The sequence below is a fragment of the Mirounga leonina genome, unplaced genomic scaffold (assembly GCF_011800145.1).
Source record: "Mirounga leonina isolate KUSES-001 unplaced genomic scaffold, KU_Mleo_1.0 Mir_151, whole genome shotgun sequence".
In the NCBI taxonomy this organism is placed as follows: domain Eukaryota; kingdom Metazoa; phylum Chordata; class Mammalia; order Carnivora; family Phocidae; genus Mirounga; species Mirounga leonina.
The window spans coordinates 7,541,974-7,557,033 of record NW_023270377.1 but is presented as its reverse complement, the minus strand read 5'-3'; the positions used below and the strand labels follow the sequence as shown (position 1 = coordinate 7,557,033).

The 15,060-nt window shown below is 45.7% G+C and overlaps 1 protein-coding gene across 5 annotated transcripts in view; it reads left to right on the top strand.

Annotated features, from left to right (window-relative positions):
* The window catches only part of COPS7B (COP9 signalosome subunit 7B), a 25,989-nt gene extending 13,204 nt beyond the window's left edge, over positions 1-12,785 (top strand). For 4 of the 5 annotated variants that reach the window (XM_035006882.1, XM_035006881.1, XM_035006879.1 and 1 more), the window contains 4 exons: positions 2,289-2,377; positions 4,099-4,301; positions 7,002-7,107; positions 11,037-12,785. In XM_035006882.1, the coding sequence (XP_034862773.1) occupies positions 2,289-2,377; positions 4,099-4,301; positions 7,002-7,107; positions 11,037-11,195 (557 nt within the window). In that variant the 3' untranslated portion in view covers positions 11,196-12,785. The remainder of the gene's footprint in view (positions 1-2,288; positions 2,378-4,098; positions 4,302-7,001; positions 7,108-11,036) is intronic. The other variant, XM_035006883.1, reaches the window with a different exon arrangement.
* The last annotated feature ends 2,275 nt before the right edge of the window (positions 12,786-15,060 follow it).

The following is a 15,060-nucleotide window of genomic DNA, read 5'->3' as shown; positions in this document are numbered from 1 at the left end:
GGGAATACAGCAGGGGGAGTGGGAGAGGGAGAAGCAGGCTTCCCGCCGAGCAGGGAGCCTGATGCGGGGCTTGATCCCAGGACCCTGGGATCATGACCTGAGCCGAAGGCAGATGCTTAACGACTGAGCCACCCAGGCGCCCCAGTACTTAAGTGTTTTAAATGTTATCAGAACAATGTCACTATATTGATGAAAATTTGGAAAATAGGACACAAAGTCACTCATAGTTATATCACTATTAAACTACTTAACAGCATTATGTTGCTGGACTTTTCCCCTTTGTGTTTGTTATTAAGTAGGTGTCATTCAGTTATGTATATGATATTGTATCTTCTCTCACTTATTTCATAGGCATTTATCCATGTTTTACATCTTTGTAGTCATTTTTAACATTCTGTAATCTAAAACTCCATATTCAGCCCATTCTGTTTTGTAGGTCATTTGACTCTTTCTTTCTTTTCTTTTTTTTTTTTTTTAAAGATTTTATTTTTAAGTAATCTCCACATCCAACATGGGGCTTGAACTCACGACCCCAAGATCAAGTGTCACATGTTTCACTGACTGAGCCAGTCAGGGGCCCTGATTATTTGAATCATTTTGTATTAGGATCTTAAGTATCAGGAATGAGGTGAATGCATGTCTAAATACTAACTTACCTTCCACCCAAGCCATTTTTGTTTGGCTTCCTTAGTTTTTGTTGGTATGACAAAGGCCTGGAGTTTACTTTAATGGTATGACCCAGGGCCTTTCCTACTATATCCCAGGCTTCTTTTTCCCTTTCTTTTCTCCTGGTCACTTGAACCTACCCTGTGCTCTGTCATCTGGACAGTTTGCCACATGTTTTTTCTGACCTTTGCTTTGTTCCAGTGAGTGTGTCTTCTGTTTCCATCCTCACTAAAGGGACAGCATTGCACAGACTCTGGAACCAGACTGCCTGAATTATATTCTAGCTCCACTTCCACTACATGTGTGTCCTTTGGCAAATTAATCAGATGGGAGTAATAATAGAGGTCCACAATCCTTTACCTGCACTCCTTGGGCTAGATGCTTCAGAATTTAGAATTTTGGGGACTCTGAAGAGGTAATATGATGCATATGCCATTTTATGTAATACCTCCAAGATGTGGGCAGCACCTGTAGTGAAAACACATCCACAGTTTTGCAGCAAAACAAATGAAGTTGTACAACAAGTGGAATTAATAGCCTGCTTCAGTTGAGGTCAGGAATTGCCACCAGATAAATTTCAGCAGCATGCCCAAGGAAAAAAGTCAGCTTGGATTCACCTTTTTGGAATCCAGGATAAGGAATTGAAGGCCTTTGGGTCTATCTTTCGAGGTTGTCGTGAGGACTGATGGGGTGTGTATGTGCATGTGCCCTGCGGCTGCTGCCACTGCTCTTGTTATCATTACTGTTATTACTAAAATTTTGCCCATTCTTTAAGGCTCATCTCAAACTCCATCTTTCTTTTACTTTCCTGTCCCTCCCAAGGTGATCGTGCTCACTTGCTCTCTCCGTTTCTCTAGTTCTTTCCTTTTCTCTCCTGCCTCCCCCGTCCTCCTCAGCCTCTTGCTTGCTCCTGGTAGTTTGTACCTTTCTTCTGGTGGTTCTGTCTTGCACCTCTAGCTGTCGAATACTCAGTTGTAAGACTGAGGACAAGTCCAAGGCCCTCGAGTTGCACAAATCTGTGGTTATTATCCCTGGGGTTGTGCAGTGCAGCTGCCCTGGCAAGGCCCATCTCATCTATCCTTTTTTTTTTTTTTTTTAATTTACTTGACAGAGAGAGACACAGTGAGAGAGGGAACACAAGCAGGGGGAGTGGGAGAGGGAGAAGCAGGCTTCCTGCCAAGCAGGGAGCCCCATGCAGGGCTCGATCCCAGGACCCTGGGACCATGACCTGAGCCGAAGGCAGATGCTTAAGAACTGAGTCACCCAGGTGCCCCCATCTTATCTATCCTTGACTTCCCTGAATCACTTAAGACAGTGCATTGCACATAACAGATTCCCAGTGAAGACATGCTGACCTTGGTTTAATGTCACACAGGGCACAGATAGTATTCCATTAAGATGATTGTCTTACCATTTTGTGCATTCATGCCTGGCTTTTCAGGAGCACATGGTCTTCCAGAGAAGACAGGAGGTGCTCATGGAACATTTGCCTCATGAATAAATGCAGAGTCATGACAGTGAATCAATAGTAGATTCGGTGTGGGGAGTTGGTGAGCTTATTCCATAAAGAAATTCTAATTTTATTTTGTGTCTTGATTTTTGTGGTGGGTGGGACTGAGCAGCCAACAAGGAGAGCCTGCCAGAACTGAGCACAGCTCAACAGAACAAGCTGAAACACCTTACCATCGTGAGCTTGGCGTCAAGAATGAAGGTACAGTGCCGAACCTCTTCCTGTCTTGCTCCTCACTGGTGTCGGTGCCCGAGCTCCCAGCTGTGCATAGTAGTCATACCATGAATGCATAAAATTGGCTTGGCAAAGCACAACAGAGATAAAGATAACCATTAAAATAGTGTAGATAATTATTCACCATTTCATTCAGGAAAGGTATGCCCAGGAGACCTTGTGAATCAGCAGCTCTCAGTTCTGGCATGCTGCAGTGACTCACTTGGTGTGAGCATTTTGCTGTACCAAAGGGAGACTACTGTTTCAAGATAGGTAGTTTTTCAGATGGGAAAACTTTGCATCTCAAGGCAAGTTAACCACTTCATCTGTTGCTTAGTGCACAGTGAACTGTGCCAGTGCTGGAGGAAACACTTGCTCTATTGGACTTACTGAGAGCTAGATTTTTAATATGCTGCCTTCTTCTGGGGATTGTCAAGCTTAATTATCTTAATAAAGATTTTTGCCTTACATGCTCTCTTTAGACGCTCAGCTTCTGTAAGATAACCACTCCAGCATATCTCTTAGTTCTCTGCCCCACTCCATTTAGAAGAGGCCTTGCAGCCAGCTTCTCGTAGCCATTAACAAAGAAGATCCAGATTTGGTTAATTTACAGTTGATTTTGGCTCTCTGCCCAATCCCAGCAAAGCTGTCTAAGTTTTTGTGGGGCTTTGCCACTGGAAGAGGTTTGCCCTTTGCATTTCCCCTCTGTGACTGAGCTTGAGAGATGTAGATTTGTTCTTGCATTGCCATTTCAGTTGCTGAGATCATTTTCCCTTGGTCTAATAACAAATTTCTGATTCTCAGCCTGGCATTTCGGGTGGGAGGTCTGTTTTCTTAGGAAATGAGGACTTGACCCTTTTTTTTTTTTTTTTGGCCTGATCATGGACTTCCCAATGTAGCAAAGAGTAGGAGTAACTTTTTTCCTTATTTCTGCAATCTGTCATTATAAGCCCATCTATATCCCTGAGTTTCAGACCTTTAGTCATAGAAAACCCCTCTAGGTATGTTTGCTGTTATTCTCTTGTTTGTATACCTCTTTGTCCTGTCTGTTTTTGAGATTTGATTGCTGTATTAACCTCCAAACTAGTAGTGATATGTCCAGAAAACTAGATATTTAGATATAGAGTTGTCTTGGGTAAATGTAAAGTGTTGGTATAGCCCAATAAGGGACTGCTGTTGGGGAATTGACATTGATTGTAAGAGTCTGAGAAAACAGATGTAAACTTCAGGATGACCCCTGAGTTGGCAGTACCCACTGGCCACCTGTACATAGATATGTTAGCCTGCAAATTTTTTTGCTTGTGCTCTCCTGGGCAGGCAGCCGGTTCTCTTCAGTGTCTGAAATTGTGTGGGAGTTTTATGGTCTGGCATTTTATGTCAAGTCTGCAAGCTTCCAGAAAGTGGTAGAGTGGTACACACTGAGTATTTCCCTTTCTCTTCTGGGACACTAAGAGTGCCTCACAACATCAAAGCTAAAGGCTGGGTGAAGTCCAGGAGGTAGAGAATCTAGGAGAATGCATTCCTAGATGCTGTGGGTCTTGTTTCAATCCCAAAGGTCTCACAGCTCACATTTATCTATGTCTTGTTGCCATAGTTATTAATAATTACCACCAGACTGCATTTCCCAAACCCTTGAGACAGGTGTACACCTGCATTTTCTTTAGCGCTTGTCAGTGGTTTTTGTAAATATCACTTGGCTTTATCTGCAGTGTATCCCCTACTCCGTGCTGCTGAAGGACCTGGAGATGAGGAATCTCCGGGAACTGGAAGACCTCATCATTGAGGCTGTGTACACTGACATCATCCAGGGGAAGCTGGACCAGCGAAACCAGCTGCTGGAAGTGGATTTCTGCATTGGCCGTGACATCCGAAAGAAGGATATCAATAATATTGTCAAGACCTTGCATGAATGGTGAGACTGAAAGAAGGAGGGGTCCCCTCTCGTTAGGGAGGGGGACATATGGCGTGCCCTCTGTGCCTCTGCTTCGGGAAATGTTGTCTCCCAGTATCAGCTGGGGCTGCTTGGGAGCTGGAGCCTTAGGACAGTAAGCCAGGGAGTGGGGCTGCATTTGTGACCAGAGCTGTGTGGCAACAGGAATCCCTGCAGGCCTCCCAGGGCCTTAGTTGTAAGATAGTTCTCATCCTGCTGCAGCAGGGGGGCTGTTTAATAGCAGGCTTGGCAGGTGGAGCCTCTGGAGCCTAGCCATGTGACATGGATCCAGTGCTTTGCAAACTCAGCCTCCGAGTTTGACCAAGCTCAGGAAGTTAGTGTTGATCAGATTCTGTGGATACAAGAACTCATGTTCAGCCTCAGTAACTTTGGGCTAGTGTGGGTAAAACATTGTGAGGAATAGTGAAGAGAAGGAGTGGGTTATTCTAAGTTGGAACACAGACGCACACACAGACTGTTTGATAACCATATTCTGGTATATAAAAAGAAGTGGGACATTTGTGGGGCGCCTGGATGGCTCAGTCGTTAAGCGTCTGCCTTCGGCTCAGGTCATGATCCTGGGGTCCTGGGATCAAGCCCCGTGTTGGGCTCCCTGCTCAGTGGGGAGCCTGCTTCTCCCTCTCCCACTCCCCCTGCTTGTGTTCCCTCTCTCGCTGTGTCTCTCTCTGTCAAATAAATAAATAAAATCTTAAAAAAAAAAAAAAAAGAAAGTGGGACATTTGCATGTTCTCTGTTTTATTTTTGTTTTTTTGCATGTTCTCTATTTTAATGGAATTTGATGTTTGCAAGAGCTTTGGACATTCTGCAAGGATTTGTTACGGAGTTATTAAAATGATTTGGAGCTTATAAAGCCAGATGGGCCTAGTTGGAGAAGAGATTTTAGCTGAGTTTTGAAGGAGGGCTGGGTTAGTGAGAGTTGGAGGTGAGGAGAGCATGTTCCCAGGCAGGCATGTGGTGTTGTTGGAAATCATGAAGCAGAGCGGGCAAGCTTTGTACAGAGGGTTAGGGAAATTGTCTTCTTTAAAATAGACTGAAACATTTCAGGCATGAGTAGCCCAGCTTTGACTCCCTGACCCCCTGTCCAGACCCCGCCAAGTTTCCCTCACTTCAGCTACTATTGGACCCCAGGGCATGTGCTGTCCACCCCTTACCCCAGGTTCTATCCCAAGTATGGCCTCAAACACCTTCCCTTTACAACATCTGACACAGGCAGGAACTTTCAAAAAATTTAAAAGTGTTCAATCAGAATAAATAGGAAATAAACTTAGAAAACACCCCTCACGTGAAAGTGCCCTGGCACACAAACCTAGGCCTCCAGTCCTACTGTGTCGGCTGCCTTACTCCATCTTTGAGATGACTTATGCTGTTTTCATGCCCAGAGTCTGGCTTCACTGTGTTTCCACCCAGAGGTGCCATCCTAACCCGATCCCAGGATGTTTACTAGTACAGATTCTTAAAGCTTGTGTTGAGGCACTGGAGTTAGATTTGAAACAAAATTGTTGGGTAGAGCAGTACTCCAAATACGACAGAATGTTCGCAATTACTTACTTTAAGGTGGAGGGTAAATGTGTATTCATTGTACTATCCTTTCAACTTTTTTTAGGTTTTAACATTTTCAAAATAAAAAGTGGGGAAATGAAATAATGAGAGGGATGGCAATTAGGAAGTAACAAACTTTTTTTTTAAGATTTTATTTATTAAGTGTGTGTGAGCAGGGGGAGGAGCAGAGGTAGAGGGACAAACAGACTGCATTGAGCATGGAGCCCCATGCAGGGCTCAATCCCAGGACCTCAGATCATGACCTGAGCCTAAATCAACAGCCGGAGGGGGCGCCTGAGTGGCACAGCCGGTTAAGTGTCTGCCTTTGGCTCAGGTCATGATCTCAGGGTCTTGGGATCGAGCCCTGCATTGGGCTCCCTGCTCAGCAGGGGGTCTGCTTTTCCCTCTCCCTCTGACCCTCCTCCCCGCTTGTGCTCTCTCTCTGTCTCAAATAAATAAATTAAATCTAAAAAAAATAAATCAAGAGCCGGATGCTCAGCTGACTGAGCCACCCAGGCGTCCTGGAAGTAACAAACTTCTGAGAAAAGGGGCAGTTTTTAAAATAGGATGCTTTTAGGGGCTCCTGGGTGGCTCAGTTGGTTAAGCGTCTGCCTTTGGCTCAGGTCATGATCCCGGGGTCCTTGGATCAATCCCTGCATTGGGCTTCCTGCTTAGTGGGGAGCCTGCTTCTTCCTCTCCCTCTGCTGCTTCCCCTGCTTGTGCTCTCTCTCTCTGTCAAATAAATTTTTAAAAATCTTAAAAAAAATAGGATGCTTTTAGAAAATCATTTTTCCGTTGAGAAAAGTGGTGAATCCGTGCCACCTGTAAAGTCTGTCCTAATTCCCTTGGGGGTACATTCTGTGAAACTTTCCCATGGGATACAAAGGTTGACATTCAAGCTGTGTTCTAGGAAACTATCCCACATCCTCCATGTTTGTCTCCAGGTGCCCTGTGTTACATATTCAGAAACACTGGTCTTGGAAGGAGTGAAGGGCAAGAGCCTTCCTTGGCAGACAGGGTGTTAAAGGAAGTCCCTATCGGGTGTTGGGGACAGAAGTTTTGGAGGCCGGAGGAGAGCTCCCAGGCCTTTCTGTGGCTCAGGGCTGGTTATCTCCGTTGTAGGTGCGATGGCTGCGAAGCGGTTCTGCTAGGCATCGAGCAGCAAGTTCTGCGAGCCAACCAGTACAAGGAGAACCACAGCCGAACTCAGCAGCAGGTAGAGGCAGAGGTAAGGAGGAGGATGTCTGTTACCTGCTCCAGGGTCTCCCTGTTTGCTCCTTCATTTTCTTGGTGTAGGTGCAACAGCCGCTAATAGGCACTGGGCTAGCGGGGTACAGATGCGGGTGATGTGGTCCTTACTTTTCATGCTCTCTGTCTCCTTTCTGATTCCTGGTTGCCGGAGGGTGAGCGGGCTCGGAGAGCGGAGAATGTTGTCATTCCACGGTATACATGTACTGTGCAGCTGTAGAGCAAAAGAAACGAGTTTGGGGGTGGGTCTTGAAGATGGGTGAAAGGGTGGGGGCGTTGCAGTGGGGCAGGGATTCAAGGCCCTGGTTCTGCTCTGCTTCTGAAGCTGTGTGGTAGGTGCACTGTGTGCATTTTATTCTTTAAGCTACACATGTATGTTGTAATCTTTTAACATGTATGATAGATTTCATGTTGAAAAAGGAAGGAAGGGGAAACATTTGGCAGATGAAGTGCAAGTGAAGAAAGTGTGTTGTTATGGTTTTAGTGACACCCGGTTGTTCCGGACACGATTAGCCTCTCAAAACACAGGTTGTAGCCTTCGGGTTTAATTTAGCCATAAGCTAAAAACTGTAGCATTGGAAGTCCTTTCCTAGTGTGATGGAGCTTGAAGTGTTCATGGTATTTAATGAGTTTTCTAAGTCGTGTGTCCAGGAATATGGCAGAATGGGACCCAGAGTTAACATTCTTAAGAAACAAAAGAAAAGTAGATGTGCCTTTCAAAGGGGGATTTGTGAAATTTGAGGATTTCCATTACTCTGTTATATGTACTCCTTGAGAATTAAACCTGTCTTAAGTGTCTTTGTAAGACCAGCTCCTTGTCACATCCCTAACCCATAGTAGGTGCTCAAATTGTTTGTTGTACTGAATATTTCTGTGTCTGTGGATTGCTGAACTCCACTTTTCATGAACTAGAACACATTTATTTTGGATATACACACATCCCTACATACATATATGTATATAACAAGTCTGTGAATGTTCAGTGCATTGTTTAATTTTTAACCCTACTTCTAGCCAAAGAAGTTTGAACTACATTTAATTTAGCACTAGCTAAAATTTAGCTAATTAGCTAAATGACAAATACATTTAGGACAGTAAGCCTGCTGCTTCTCTAAGAAGCTGTGTAATCCTCGTCTTGGATATTGTGGCTTCTTCTCTGAGCCTGGGATTGATGTCTGAGCAAAGTAGGAAGGGCCGACCACTCTCTCTTATCCATTGATTCTTTCCTATAAATTAAACTGTGGAAACAAATGAAGTTTGGGGGTGAAACGCGCCCACTGAGCTGGGGTAGCCTGTGTAAAGCAAACCATCTTTAACCTGATGGGTAGCCGGAGAGGAGCCTGATCACTGCTGGAGGCCCCACTGTGCCCAGACTGTTGCTAATTGTGTGGTAGGTGGGGGGCTTGGATTGTGCTCACTAGCAAAAATGAATGATGTTAATTTCAGAATTTTGAATGGTTCAAGTTTATTTCCGTGACAAATGGCATCTGATGAAAGAAGGCACTGACTAATGGTGAGGCATGACCAATACTTAGAGAACAGTGTGGGCTCTTAAATTATGGTTATTACAAAGAAAGAGAGCCAGTGCACATGGATTTGTTATCAGAGGCCTACTTTTGGAAAACCACAGCTGTGGTTACTCTGCTGGCAGAGCCTGATGCTGCCACCAGGTGGCGGTAATAATTTGATTAAATTTGAGAGAAAGAAATTTGAGGAAAAGACCAAGGCCACCTCCACCACCAATTAAAACAATCTACTGTCTTGGGGCGCCTGGGTGGCTCAGTTGGTAAGGCGACTGCCTTCGGCTCAGGTTATGATCCTGGAGTCCCGGGATCGAGTCCTGCATCAGGCTCCCTGCTCAGTGGGGAGTCTCCTTCTCCCTCTGACCCTCCCCCCTCTCATGTGCTCTCTCTCTCATTCTCGCTCTCTCAAATAAATAAATAAAATCTTAAAAAAAACCCCAAACAATCTACTGTCTTAACAGTCTTCTAGAAAACCTGGAACAGACCATTATGAGACAAGAGGGAGCATGGTCAAAACGCAGAGCCTTGTCCGTTTTCCATTCAGTAAATGTATAATCAGGGTACTTAGTATAGGATGCTGATCATTCCCCAACAAAAGGTACATAGAAAGCTGTTTGTTGATTTGAAAAGAAAACAAATCTACCAAGAACAAAGGGGCAGAGGGAGAGGGGGAAGCAGATTCCCTGCTGAGCAGGATCCTGAGATCATGACCTCAGCCGAAGGCAGACGTTCACCCGACTGAGCCACGCAGGCGCCCTGAGATGGCATGTCTTGGGCTGGCAGGACACTGGGTGAAGCCACACTTGACTTAGGATGCCCTCTGTATTCACTGTCCCAGCCCGCTGTCCTCTTTTGATGCTCCTTTCAGGAAGGTTGTAGTGTTGATTGAGGTGACAGCAGTTTAGGGCATGGCTGTTTCTACATCGCAAAACAACAACAAAAACCGAAATAAAGGAGCTTTAATCCAGCCAAGGCTCATTCTGCAGATGATAGATCTCTTCCAGGAGCCTGGTATTGGCCTTAGACACAGCATTGTTTCTTCTCTGTGTTAGGACTGCCTCTTACTCAAGCTCCTGAAATTCTGACTGCTGAGAACTTTTGCCCCTGACAGCTCCCTTCTTTATAGAAAATGCTGCCTGCTTCCCAGAGAACACGGGGGTCATCAAACTAGGGTCACCCTTATCTCCTCTTATTCTTTCCAGTGCTTTTCCTCCCCTTTTCCTTCCTCTCAGCTGGCTGAGGGGTAAAAGCATAAAAGATCCTTTAGGACTGGTGTTGGGGAATGCGTATATAAACAGGCACAGGAGGGCACAGTTGGTAGAAGTACAAGATGGTATAATCTCTTTTCAAAAGGCAAGATAGCAATAGTTGTTAAAAATGTAAAATGTGCCAACCCTTTGATCTGGAGAGCTCACTTCTAAGAATATGTCTTCCAGTGCTGTTCACAGAAGTCCGAACAGGTAAACATAGAAGACTGTTCGTAGCAGCACTGGACGTAAGTGAAAAGCAAAAAATTGTCAAACATTCATAATAACAGTACACAGATGATACCAAGGATGTGTGTTTTGATGTGGAAAAAGTTCAGAAGTTGCTTAAGTAATTTTGAGCCCTCCTTTGTTAAGTAAAGAAATGTGTGCTGTGGGGCGCCTGGGTGGCTCAGATGGTTAAGCGTCTGCCTTCGGCTCAGGTCATGATCTCAGGGGCCTGGGGTCGAGCCCCACATCGGGCTCCCTGCTCAATGCAGAGCCTTCTTCTCCCTCTCCCTCTGCCATTCCCCCTGCTGTGCTCTCTGGCTCTGTCTATCTCTCTGTCAAATAAATAAATAAAATCTTCAAAAAAAAAGAAAAAAGAAACATGTGCTGAAAACCGGTGTAATCGTGTTTTGCCAGTCCTGATACTATGTTTTCGTCATTTGTCACTTGGTTGGCTGACGTTCATCCTCTAGTTGTTTAGTCGGGAAGGCTCATGCAGCTGTATTCCCAAAGTTCCTGTGAAAACATTTTTAGTTTCATACGTGAACAGTGGTAACTGACTGTAGTGTTCTTAGGACCCCCTTTTTGTTTCTAAGGCCATTTTAACCAGTCCTTTCTTTCACCTGCTGTGTTGTACCTCTTTGCCAGATGGTCCACTTCCACTGGCTTATTCCCTCTTTTCAACCAAGGAAGCGTTAGTTCCATTTTTTGCTTGACTTATTTCCATGTGTTGTCTACGAGTAGCCCCAGCTTGCTTCTCCTCAGCTGGCTTTCTCAAGATAATCTCAGATTTTCTTGCCGAGGTGTCTGGTTTCTTCCCTGGATGGCCCCCAGTACAGTGAGAACAAGTTTCGATGAGTTTTTGGCACTTAGAGGCTGCACTGGCAGCACACTAATTCTGTGTCTCCCTCTAGGTCACCAACATTAAGAAGACACTCAAAGCCACTGCCGCCTCCTCGGCTCAGGAGATGGAGCAACAACTGGCGGAACGGGAGTGTCCCCCTCACGCTGAGCAGAGGCAGCCCACCAAGAAGATGTCCAAAGTGAAAGGTCTGGTCTCCAGCCGCCACTAGGGCCGGCTGGGGCAGCTGGTACTCACCAGGCCTGGGTCAGGTGGGGAGGGGACACCAAGGGCCTATTTCCTCCCCTCTCTACCTTCCGTGAGTTCCAGACCTGCCCGTCCCCTCACCAGCGCCTCCCACCCTGTTGGTACTGTTCCAGAAGAACCGTTAATCCTTTCTCCCCCACTTTCTCCTCCCCCAGTTGTTCCTTCAGACTCAGGGGCTCCACTGATGCCATCCCAACAGGGTCAGACACTGCCCAGCTTCCCTCCAGGAGGTTCTTGTCTTTGTTTAAGGGCTTGTCTCCCTCCCAGTTTTTCTTTTGCTCTGTGTCATTTTTGTCAGGCTGGTCCTAAGCCGGAGGCAGCTTTAGCCGGCCCGCAGGATGACTGCGAAGGAGGCTCCTCTCTGAGTGAGGAGGAGGGTCTGCCTCCTCCAGCCCCATGTTCCACAGTACCCACATGGGTGCAGGTGGTCTCTAGCCAGGTATCAAATGCTTTGTTTTCCCTCTCCTGCCTTATCCCTTGTTGGCAGCTCCGATCAGGCCACGGAGGGATGTGATGCTGGGCTATGTTTACTAAACCTGCGGGTTTTCAGCCTCTTAAGCCCAGCTCCAATCTCTCATTAGTCGGGAGCACTGGGTTGACTAACCTCTGGTATCTGAGCACCAGTGGAGGGTGCTGCGGGTCTGCTGGGTGGCAGAAGTTTCTTCCGGTTTGGTGTTCTTTGCTGGCCACGCTTCCCGCCCTGCTGCCCCCTTGACTCCTCAGCCTGGTTGTCAGTGCGAAGGCCCCAGCTGCCGCCCAGAACTGTCTGCCGACACTTGCTCTCCCGAGACCCTTTATCCCTCCCGGCGGTGTCTACGCTGGGGCCGGTCGTGCTGGGGGCCCTCTGTCTGCTGAAGGACCTGCTGCTGCTTCTGTCTCTCTCTTTCCACCCCTCCTTGGCTGATGACCCAGAGCCCTCTGATGATGGCATTCTCCTGGCAAGAGAAAAGGACTTGACTAGCCTTTCTGAACTTGAACAGTTTCAGGTTATATTTTAATTTTTTTTTTTTTTTTGTACAGGTTCTGATTCTAATACATTTCAACATGCTTTTTTTCCCCCTCGTGTCAATATTTGTTAAACTAATCGCCGGTGATTTTTCACCTGGTTGGAGGGTGGTGTGTGTGTTTGTGTGTGTGTGTTGTTGTTTTTTTTTAAGGGGAGGTGGAGGTCCTGGACTGATATTAAAGTTCAATGAGAGAAAAAGCACATTTTAGAACAAGAAATAAAAGTGTAGATTTAATGTATGTGACTGTGGAGTGCGGGGTTGTGTAGCTGGTGGATCTGGAGGGTCTGGGATTAGGGTGGTTCAGGGAAAATGTGACACTCTTTCTGTTCCATGGATAAAAAACGGGTTTCTCCTTTTTCCAGACTCTCCAGCAGGTGTTGACTGTGGATTGAATGTCAACAAAGTATTGTTTCCCTTTTCACCGGGTCCGTGTGCCCATATAACCTTATGCCCACCTGGAGAGTTTAATTCCCAAATTATGTTTCATGAAACCCCTTGACAGATGCTCTGTGGAAAAGGGGTTCTGTTGTTAAATAAATTTCACACATCCTACATCCCACATCCTCATTGGAAATTCATTTTAAGGTCTCAGAAAAGGCCTGGGTGAGGAAGCCTATTCCCACACTGATTTCACCACCAAATTCTTCTTGTGGAACTATCCACTATCCAGTGGAATACACTTTGAGGAAATTTTTGGAAACATTATCTATTTCTCAAAAACACCTCCCAGCCTTGTAGGTTTTTACAGCTATACTTTCTAGACCTAAAACAGGCACTCTCACTCTTGGCAAGTGGTTTTTCATCCTTATCTTTCGCACCGGGGAGCAGACTAGGAAGCCTGGCTTGACTTGTGTGAAATGTGTGACCATTTGTTTGACTGCCCCAGGGCCCTGAGGAGCTTTAGGTTCATCTTCTTTATGGTTCTGCTGCTTGCTTCCTTAAAAATAGTAATAGCAGTACTAAGAACACATTTGTGAAGTGCTCTATAAAGTGTCTTCATGTATAATAAGCCACTGAATCCCATCCACTCAAACAATCTCCTCAGGCTGTAAGGGTAAGTATTACTACAGTTCTTGCTTTATGTATGAGAAAAGGGGACTCAGAGACTCAAAGTACTCTCACTGCAAGTGCAAACAGACTCCTAGGTCTCCCGGCTCGTACATCCTGCCATCTTCTCTGTGTTACAGTCTAGTTTAGAGTCGGCTCCCCACGTGCTCGCTTAAGCAGCACATATACTAAAGTTAGTCTGCTCCCCAGACGGACCTTTGGCATCCTTTTACCTGCTTGTTCCTCTGAGGGCTCATCTTGCTTTTAACTGACACCCAACACACCACAGTCTCTGCTCCCCAAACCCACTTAGCCACTTTGTAAGGAATCAGGGTGGATGGGGCTGGGGCTCTAGGAATTGTGGGAACAGCTGGGATGTTCATTGCTCTGTTGGGTTCCCCATCTGCCATGTCAGGCTCCATGTTCTGACGGCTGGGCTGTCTGAAATATGCACAGGTGTTTTACTTCCAGTGTTCAGAAGAGGGGTCCTCATCAATAGGGCAGCATCTTAGGAAGGAGACACTGCAGCATTAAGCAGCATTAGCTAGGGAGCAGTGCCTCTAGCCACCTTCTTTAAGCTGTTTGCTTTCTGAAGTCCTCTGGTCTTTACTGTCTGTCCAAATGAGAATCATCCTGGTTCCTACTTGGGTAACATTAGGAAGGTAGTCAGAGCCGGGTTGCTGGAAACCAAATCACGTTCCAGTTCTTAGAGTCATTATTCTAACAGCCTGAGACTTCAAACACTTTTTTGAAATGCAGCAACTGATTGATTTGTACTGGACCTGAGGGCTGTCATATATGTACTTGAGTTTCAAGTAATAGCATGCTTTGATCATTCTGTGATCGTACCTGTGTCTTCCTGGGGATTCTGCATACAGCCATGAGCATCTGATCGCTTCAGTAAGTCTTTTCTTGTAGTTATGCTTGAGACTTACAGATTGAAATCTATTTTTTAGTATAAATTTCACTTTGCATCTCCATTACATTACCCTGAGGATATTAAATGGATCTTTTAAACTTATGTCTGTTAGGCAGGTTAGCTATGACTTGACCTCAGGACAGTAAAGGTGTTCATTATAAAAAGGGAATGTTTTTTTGGGATGAGAACTGTTGTTCTTTTTTTTTTTTTTTTTTTTTTTAAGATTTTATTTATTTATATGAGAGAGAGAGACAGCAAGAACAGGAACACAAGCAGGGGGAGTGGGAGAGGGAGAAGCAGGCTTCCCGCTGAGCAGGGAGCCCGATGTGGGACTCGATCCCAGGACCCTGGGATCATGACCTGAGCCGAAGGCAGATGCTTAACGACTGAGCCACCCAGGCGCCCGAGAACTGTTGTTCTTAGTTCAGGATAAAACAAGGAAGTAAGTGATGGAGAAGGGTAAGATAGGGTGTGGCCCAACTCTTTTTGGGGTCATTTATGCCTGTCCTTTCATTGCTTTTCCCTAGTCAGAGATTCATCTAGTTACTTGCCTTTCCAGATTTTCAGTTTCACAGGAAATGGCGTGGAACCGTGGGAGTGAATTATAGAACCTGTGGAGAACATACATAAGTAGTATAGGAAGGTCACAATGGAACTCTGGCAAACACCTCCAGCTTGACTCTAAAAGAAGAGAGATGCCCCTGAAGAAATTTTATTTTTATTTATCTATTTTTAAAGATGTATTTGAGAGAGAGGGAGAGAGGATCCCAAGCAGACTCCCCGCTGAGCTTGGAGCCCAATGCGGGGCTCGATCCCACTACCATGAGATCCTGACCTGAGCTGAAATCAAGAGTCAG